Below are 9392 nucleotides of genomic sequence, written 5' to 3'. Positions count from 1 at the left end.
TTTTACCATGGTTCGTATAAAACCAAAAGCTGGGCTGCATCGCCAACAGTTGTGTAAAGCTCTTGTCGCATGGATATACTGGAGGACGGACGTCTAGCAAACCTCTCGATTTCATTGTCGTTGTTGTTGTGTACCGTCTTGGCCTTTTGTTGTTGTTTGCGTAGTTTTGCGTGTCTGGAAATCGAACGTGTGTGAATTTAATTTACGAGTCGCAGAATTACCGCCAATTTACCGACCAAATAACACGAGTAGAAGACGATAAAAATAACAAAAGACCGTTTATATCTTATGCAAGAAACTAAGTGAGTGGTGACCACCAAAGTGCTTTATTTGCATTTGAAACCAGTTTCCAGCGATTCGAGTGCACAATTGTCCAAAAAAGTGCAACGGTCGAGTTCAATAAACGGATCGAACGAGATAACGCCTCAAATAGCAGTGAATTTTGCAAAATAAATACCAATTTTGATAAGTTCAAGAGCAGTCCATAGCCTATAGGTTTTGTTTACCGTTAGCCGCGGGGAACCTTGGATGAAAGAGAGAAACCACATGTTGCTGGAGATCTAGAGTTCAACACATTGAGTGCGCTAGAGAACCAACAAAAAAGAGTGTGTGAATGACCTTGAGTGGGTGGGGGCGTGAGATAAGCCCTTGAAGAGTCTAAAGATCGTACCATCCATATCGGTGGTTGCATGGCAACTAGCGTCATCCGAAGCAGCGTAGTCTCGACCTCCGCCGGACGCCGGAATATCTGCGACTGCCTGGATCAAGAATCAGCTGGATTGGGCCAGACCCTGAAGAAGTCCAAATCCGTTTATCACCTGACGGACTTGAGCTGCGCCTGCCTGCGCTGTCAGTATCTTGCCAAGGACCTCAAGGAGACCCCAGAGGACCAGCAACCCGTGGAACACACCCACCGACCGCTGAGCTCAGGCTCCGGTTCGTTGGGGGCCCTCAGCGCCAAGGAGTCGCCCATCTTTGTGCGCCGCCAGATTTGGATACCGCCCTTGGATCCTCATCCTCCACTCAGCTCCTCGCAGTTCTCGCTCCGGAGTGCCGCTCCCGCATACGCCGAACCCACGCCGGAACTGGACCTCGGCGCTGTGGAGGCGCTTACAGAGGCAATGCCCGCGGGAACCAATCGTAACCACATGGACATCAACCGGAACAACGGATATCTGCACAACGGAGTGAGTACTGAATCGCACAATGACCCACTTCGTTCTTTAAAAACATAACAGGTTAAAATACCTTCCGGGGTCAGGTTCAAGCCGCGGGGTAGAAACACACTTAGCACACACTTAAGTTCTTGAAGAAGTTTATGATTTGATTTTCAGTAATTTAAATTGTTAGTAGATTATATTTCTTTGGAAAATATTTTTTATATCCGTAAAACTCAACTAGCTTGAAAGTTCAATAAAAAAAAATTTAGTCTTTGGGATTCACAAAACAAGATTTTTTGGGGATAAATTAATTTTTTTGTATATTTTCAACGTTTGAAATTTTTGAAATTATAATGGTTGACAGTTCTGAAAATGTTAACACTCTTTTAATGCCTTTTTGAACAAAGTCGAGTTCAAGGTCTATTTTAAAAGGAAGAAACCTTTTATAAAGCGTGGACTTTTTTGCGAGTGTGGGGAAATGCCCAAAAATAAGTTGGCCAAGTGTTGCAATGGGTATTCGCTATTTTGCCTTGTCAGGCCGTTAACACAACCAGCGTGCACTCATTAGCCGTTAAAGTCGCTCAGAGAACTTGACTAAAACCCATTGCTGCCAGATGGGATTTCTGAGCGAAACAAATTCACGGAATGTGAAGCAATTACAATACTGGTACTCCGAAAAATCCCATACTACGATTCGCACTTTTATATATTTTCCCGGCCAGAACCAGTACTTTTATAATCTCTTCCCAACCGCTTGCCATTTTCCCTCGGATTAAGCGCCCAATTAAATGGTAATGAAATTGAAATCGTTGTTACATTAGAAACCCAGCAATGTAGTAAACAAACCGATAAAAATCTAAACAATGCCGAACTGCCGAGTTGAGCGGAGGGTACCCACAAAAATTTCACTCTCCTTGTAGCTACGGATATAGATATACTATACATACCGTATATGGACGGACGGATCCGGGGGTAAGCACTACGATATGTGGGTGTGTACGACTACTTAAGTGATTGCCGGTTAGCTCGATATATAGATATCCGCTGCTGTTGGGAAACTATAATGGAAATTGGAAGGGCTGCCCACCGTTTTGCTAGAAAAGTCAGAAAACGTGACGTTTTAAGGTCAACTATTGAACCGGCTAGGGAAAGTGTGGGGTCGTTAATTAATGCCTGGCATTGTTAGCATTTTTCAATTACACGTCGCACATGTTCGTAATTCACTCGATGAATCACAAGGTCTCATTGCATTTTCGGCCACAATCTAATCAGAGCTCTTTTTCTTCCCTCTTTTTTACTGGTGACTCCATGGAGTGATAAGATATGAGCTGGTACTATACTCCATTCGACTGATAATACGCAAAATTGCGTGTGCAGAGTCCACTGAGGAACGGCTGGCTGCCAGTCGGATAGCATCCTCCTTATGTAATCAATCTCGAACTCCCTCTGCGCATCGTTTCCTAAGGCATTGCACTCCGTATTATTGTTTGTTTGATTTTACTTTTGTGGCCGACTGATTATATTTGCATGTCAATTGCTTGGGCTAACTGATAAGCATATGTATAAAGTATTACAACCGCGGGAGTCGCATTGCTGCCCTGAAATCACGCAAACCAAGGTGTGGGTCTTGGAATTCCATTGCCAACTATCACTGCTTTGATATAAATACACATTGTTGACGATTTTTGCAATATCAACTTACAAAGAAATTTGAGGTGTTAGGTACAAAACAACTTTACTTTAGAACCCTTATAAAAGGTCTAAAAACTTTCATTTTCATTAAAATCACATTTTTCCCATACCATAATTTATTATAATTCGAACAGCGAAAAAGGTAGAGCTTTAAATAGTATGGAACAATTAAATTTTGTTTGAATTTTTCGGTCTTATTTTGGAAGCTAAAATGTTTTCTTAAGTTCTTCTGAAAACTAACTTTTCATAACTTTTATTTTACTCGTCAAAATGGCGCCAGATTTTCAATTTATATTTGACATGTGAGATGGCAAACGCGATTGCATACTTTTCGGTGTTCGCTGAGAAATGGCTCAAGTAAAAAGTGTCGTATTTTTGGTTAAAAAAAATAAATTTGCAATAAATGTAGTTAAACGAAGTATCAAAATAGAAGTGTTGCTCCACATTGCTCGATTTGACGCTTGGCGTGATACATGCGATCCCAGGTTGTTCCCTTCCAGGAACCTTGCAATGTGCTATGTTGAAAGTCCTCTTTCAACATGGAAGCACGTGATTGCGGAGATGTGGAGGCTTCTTGTGATTTCTGTTCGGTATCCGATTTACGGGAAAGGAGCCCGAGCAGGACTTACCCGCTTCCGGGCATCCGTGTGGCTTTTGTTCGGAATGGGGTCGTTGGGGTAATTGCAGGCGCTTTAGATGGCGAATGGGCGAATGTTTCACGCAGCTCTCCTGTTTTGCGGCTCGATTACGTGTAAACATCTGCAGGCACAAAGGGCATTCCTCCACGTTCAACATTTATGCGAAAGTGAATTTCTAATGCTTTCGGTTTCCATGACACAAAATAGTTTAAAAGCCCTCGTCCCTCCAAGAGGAGTTTTCAAGCTGGAGGAAATGTGTTTGCTCTAACCTCCCCTGAATAATGTAAGCTGATTCGAGTGTTGTGTTGTCCCCGATTTTAGAATGTGCATATCGGTGAAGCTGCAGACAACACTCGTCATTGTGCTTCTGCATATTTCAGTGCATTGGAACCTGAAAGTCTATCTAAAACTTCCGTAAATAGGAGAGCATTCTGTTCAACTTTGTGAATAAATATGTCATTCAGGCATCAGGCATATGCCATCAGATCTTAGCTTATTTCATTAAAATTCCTCAAATTAGAAATCTTCTGTTATATGTTTAAGTTGTTTTTGTTTAAGATTTTTCAACCAAAGTATACACCTTAAAATAAACGTGGATATCAATCATTTGTTACTATAAATAACAATTAATAAAACGGAATTAACTTTACAGTCAAAGGCTCTAAAGATAACTCCTAAAGTCAAATTTGAAAATCGAAATAATCCTTAATCCTTTGAAATATCATTGTTATAATCAAGCATGATCGGTTATTAAAGGTTCAGATATTATTCTGCATACACTTAAAATATAGGTCGTAAATAAATTTTCTTTTTTCGATCTTCCACTAGTAAGAATAGGTTTAATAGCCGGCTTTTCAATGATACTGCCAACCGCAATAGTGTGTCTATATTAGGAATTGAAATCTAATTAAATCAGACTATAGCCAACTTCCGTACATCTGTGGCATGGGATCTTTCTTGCTAGATATCCACTTATGTATGAATGTGTGCCATCCCGTTCGCGTTTTGGGTTATTACTTGTGTAATCGCATATGGCCCATGTGCATATCTCTTTCCCTGTCGCTCTGCTCTCTGCACTGCGGCTAACCACGTTTTGTAATAAGCGTAATTCTATATAGTCACGTCGCGGCAGTCAGTCGACAATCAGGCAAGACAGCCCAGCAGCCCACCAACCCACTTACCCACCAAGCCACCAACCCATCAATCCACCAAGTCGCCAGATTGATGTGTCGCCCACTTAATGCCGAGCGACTCTTTTGGGACAAGTTGATGCGGCAAATCCTCAGCTTTGCAGGAAGCCAGCCAAGTGCGATGGAGCGTGGGTGTGGGTCAGGTCCAGAAATGGACACTGGATGCGCCCTGCTCCACTGGCTGTGCCGGATGATTGGCTGCCCATGGCATAATGGCATCATGGCATCATGGCATCATGGCATCATAGCATCTTAGCCACCTTGATCCCAATGACAGAGCCCAGTGATTCGGGAGCAGGGCCAATCCGAAACCAGACGAACCGGACAAGGGGCTGCCATTGTGGCTGACCACCGGACACTGGTGGATCTTTGTACGGCGGATTGCTTGATAAGCCGGTGTCCACCGTTCAATCAGCCCATTCAAAGACCCGCCGGCTCTTCTCACGATCGTTTCGCAAGCGATTTTGAGGCAACTGCCAGTGTTGGTAAGCACCTGGCCAGCTATATCTTATTTTTCGTAACTGTAATGCTAAACCTCTCACCACAAAAAGGGGGCGGCCGTGGGGCGGGTCCAACGGGGCGTATTAAAATTTATAAAAGCCTAGGCGTCGTCATTGGGGATTTCAGTGCGCGTTTGTTTTGTCTGCGCTGCGGTTGCTAAAAATAAAGTTATCACCCAGGAGTCCAGGATCGGGCAACAGGATTTCAAGCTGGAGCAGATGGAAGCCTTTCAAGAGTCGCTAGAGATCACCATCGCCAGTTGAAAATATGCCCAACGTGGACGAGCCGCGGGTAAAAGCGATAAAGCGAGTGGAAACGGAACTGTCGGAGGAGAAGCCCGATCTTCAGGAGGGCCAGGGCGAACCCAGGGAGGAGCTCGAGGAGGAGGCCAGCGGCAAGATCAAGGGCCGTTCCCGTTTCTCTGCGGCTCTGCGAAGCCTCTCGAAGTCGAAAGCCAAGAGGGAAAGGGAGCTGGACAAAAGCGCCGACAGGGAAACCAGAAGCGCGGAGGAGGAGGCGCAGGAAACCCCTGGTGAGCTGGAAGACGTGGCCAGCTCCATTTCCACGGACAGCGGAGCCCTCGGCAAGACCAAAAAGAAGAGCCTGACGCGGCGACTGCTCTTGGGTGGTCTGCGGAAAACCGGGAAGACCTCGAAGGTGCGACCCCACAGTCTGGCCACCAGCGACGACCTCAGCGTGGAGCACCTGGAGGCCACTCCCCTGCCATCGCCGCCCGGCTCGCCATCCTCCGCCGGCAGCAGCACCCTGCAGATCACCATCAGCGGCAAGAAGGTGGAGCCATCGTCGCCCGCCAAGAAGAGCGGTAAGAGCAGGCCGAAGAGCGACACGGACTACCTGACACCCGCCGCAGAGGAGAAGAGCAGGCCGCGGAAGAAAACCACCACGACCACGGTGACCACGAGAGCCGATTCGAGCAGCACCCGCACCACCACCAAGCTGCTGGTGGCCAAGAAGAAGCCCCAGAGTCCCGAGAGAGAGCCGCTATCTGCGTCGCCCCTTATCACCACCACCAACACAACCAACAGCACCACCGCTGCTACCGCCGCCGCTGCAACCGAGAGCACTCGCGATACGCCGCCCAGAGAACGGGCGCCGGCGAAGCCGAGTCGCGTTCAGTCGGCCAGCGGCACCGGAGCAGTTCGCAAGTCGCAGTCCTCGAGCGGATCCAGCAGGAAGCTGGAATTGATGCAGCAGCAGCAGCAGCGCGGCCACCGCCTGAACGCCAGACCACTGGCTGAACCAGCGAGCTTGGAAGCCACCCTCGACCCGTCCACATCCGCAGCCACCGCCACCGATACTGCCACATCCACAGCCACAGCCACGGAAATATCCTTTGCATCCCCGCCGGCGGCTGACGACGGTATCTCCTCGGCGGAAAGCGCCCAGACCCTAGCCAATCCTCCGCCCGTAGTCCGCTTCGCGGTGGGCAGTGCCGTGAGGAGTCCATTGAGTGCCTACGAAGCAGCCTTGGCCGCCGCCGCCAGTCAGCAGCCGAACTCGAACGAGGAGCTCAGCGACTCCAGCCTCCGGCGACTGAACTTCGCCCAGCAGCAGCTCGTCTTGGGCGACCACGACAGCATCGAGGGCAGGCGGGAAACGCTACGCTATCAGTCGGTGGCCAGTGAGTACTCCAACCAGGACTCCGGGTCCGAGGACGAGAGCGAGGAGCAGCCGGAAGCCAGGGAGCCGGAGAGCGACAAGCCCATGCCGGCCTTCGGTGACCTGACCATGGATCAGGAAATGGAACCGGTAAGGTGTCGCCAGCGTCGACGGATTGCCAGTTTGCCAGTTGGCCAGCCGAGAAGCCCCGCAAGTGCTGTGTTGTCCCCCTTTGAGTGTGTGTGTGTGTGTGTGCCAGAGTGTCATTCAACTGTGCGGTCGGAGGGGGGGTGGCCGTTGCCCGGGGGTCTCGCCAACCGACCAGCGAATCTCAGTGTGGATTGACGAGCTGGAGGAGGTGTAACTAATACCCGTCTTAGAATTTATTAAAGTGTCGCTTTTTAAATCTTTCTTCCGGTAATTCCAAATCTCTTTCTTTACTTGATTTTTTTCATATTTTTTTTGTAAATTTTTGGTGGTAGATCAATCTAAGTATCACGACTAAGTGTTCTCTCAAATAATTACACAGGTTAATTCTTTTAAGCTATTATCAGTAATTAGGAAATCGTAGTTTGGATTGACAAGCTGCAGGAGGTGTAACCAATAGCTCACTTAGAATTTGTTAACGTTGTGCCTTTAAAATAGTGATTTTATATTTCTACTATCTTGAAGCGCCGAAAATAGTTGTGCATTAAATTGCATTATTTGTTATTTTTATGCAAGTCAGTCAAGTTCAAAAATGAATGTTTTTGTATGTATATACATACTAAGTAAACTATTTTAGTAAGTCATCAGTGCCAGTGAAAAAAAAAGGTTTGGTACTGAACGAATTGCCATTATCTAATTGTAACGCAATTTACAGTGTCATCAAATATGTTTAAATGCATTTAGTAAGTTGTATACTTAAAGAGAGTGACTGCATAGTTGTGATTTTTATGGATAATAATTCATATAAGGTTTTGTGTACATCCCATATTTATAACCTCTTTTCTAAAAGGAATTTAAAAGAAACAATTTAACAATTTATATTAACCTTTTTAATAATTTCGTTTCAATCCTTTGTTTCAGGCCATCATGACGTCCACCAGCGATAAGCGCGAGCATCTGTACAAGATTCTAGTCATCGGTGAGCTGGGCACCGGAAAGACGTCCTTCATCAAGCGCTATGTGCACCAGTTCTTCAGCCAGAACTACAGGGCCACCATTGGAGTGGACTTCGCCCTGAAGGTGCTCCAGTGGGACGCCAACACGATAGTGCGCCTGCAGCTGTGGGACATTGCTGGCCAGGAGCGGTTCGGCAACATGACCCGTGTTTACTACAAGGAGGCGGTGGGAGCGTTCATCGTTTTCGATGTGACGCGCAGCGGGACCTTCGATTGCGTGAGCAAGTGGAAGGAGGACCTGGACTCCAAGGTGCAGCTGCCGGACGGCAGTCCCATTCCGTGCATCCTGCTGGCCAATAAAGTGAGTGCTTTAGTTCAATAATATTTCGAATAATATAAATGTTGAAAGGTTTAGTAAACAAGCAAATCGCAGATCAAAGTTTTTTTTATTTCGAGATGCTTTACACACACACAAATATGCCTATATTAATGGCCTAGTCATTTTGATAATAATTACTTGTATAAAGTAAAATGTTTTCATTAATTATTTTCTATTCCCCAGTGCGATCAGGAAAAGCAGGGCATCATTACGCAGCCCGAAAAAATGGATGAGTACGTGAGGGAAAACGGATTTGCCGGCTGGTTTGAGACGTCCGCCAAGGAGAACATTAACATCGATGAGGCAGCTCGTGCCCTCGTGAATAAGGTGATAATCCCTGTTAATCTTTGGCCTAAGCCCCGCTAATCTGAGACCACTCACCCGACAGATACTCATCAACGATAAGCTGATATCTGCCGACCTGGCTGATGGCGACAAGTTCAACTTGAGCACGGGCGATGCAGCCGGATCGGATGCCAAGAACAAGTGTTCCTGCTGACCTGGAACAAAGGTCCGGCCATCTGCTACACATTCCAATTACCGTTCCCAGTCTGAGCGCCTCCAAGAGCGATTTTCTAGGACGAAAACGCATTGTGCCTACGTCCACTCCATGTTCATGTTGTTAGAAGATAGCGATAACTATGCTTAGGGTTTCAGCGTAACATTTGTCTAAGACTTAGCCTCATCCGAGATCCCCATCATCCCGTCCATCCATCAGATTGTCTTTATCTTTAGCACCCCGTCTTGTAAATCCCGATAAGACTCGTCTGTGGGTCTACATTGTTGCTTCGGGATCCGGGTCACTGCGTGAATTTATACCATGGCACATTGCTTACCTACGCATACGCCCATTATACTTATCATTATTATCGCCAGGATTAGCAGCATCCGTATCATAGCATTCTACATCTGTGTAAAATACGAATCGTGTTCTTGTTTTTGTTTGTTTTATTTGCCTCTGCCGGCGAGATTGTTTTATCTTGGAATTATAATTACTCTCACACATGCAAACACACTCTGCCATCTTTATTTGCATTTAGATAACAATACGTACGTTTTATGCAATACGAAATGAGAAATAAAGTTTCTAATGGTAGTTAAGTTAACTG

At 46.3% G+C, this 9392-nt stretch overlaps 1 protein-coding gene and 1 long non-coding RNA gene across 3 annotated transcripts; one reads left to right on the top strand and one right to left on the bottom strand.

Annotated features, from left to right (window-relative positions):
- Positions 1-299: 299 nt before the first annotated feature.
- LOC108090490 lies at positions 300-787 on the bottom strand. The gene is made up of 2 exons (XR_001771349.1): positions 671-787; positions 300-584 (listed from the first exon to the last, which is right to left on the bottom strand). It is a non-coding gene; the product is annotated as an uncharacterized LOC108090490 (long non-coding RNA).
- On the top strand, positions 580-9389 carry LOC108090489 (ras-related protein Rab-32). 2 transcript variants are annotated; one of them, XM_017189202.1, is made up of 4 exons: positions 580-1187; positions 7870-8265; positions 8467-8610; positions 8672-9389. In XM_017189202.1, the coding sequence occupies exons 1-4, from the start codon at positions 690-692 to the stop codon at positions 8780-8782; spliced, it is 1149 nt and encodes a 382-aa protein (XP_017044691.1). In that variant the 5' UTR covers positions 580-689; the 3' UTR covers positions 8783-9389. The 2 variants fall into 2 exon arrangements, with proteins under 2 accessions (XP_017044691.1, XP_017044690.1); XM_017189201.1 differs by lacking the exon at positions 580-1187 and adding an exon at positions 5323-6951.
- Positions 9390-9392: the final 3 nt, after the last annotated feature.

Source organism: Drosophila ficusphila, unplaced genomic scaffold (assembly GCF_018152265.1).
Source record: "Drosophila ficusphila isolate 14025-0441.05 unplaced genomic scaffold, ASM1815226v1 contig_414, whole genome shotgun sequence".
In the NCBI taxonomy this organism is placed as follows: domain Eukaryota; kingdom Metazoa; phylum Arthropoda; class Insecta; order Diptera; family Drosophilidae; genus Drosophila; species Drosophila ficusphila.
The sequence above is the reverse complement of the archived record's forward strand: the minus strand, read 5'-3'. Positions and strand labels throughout refer to the sequence as shown.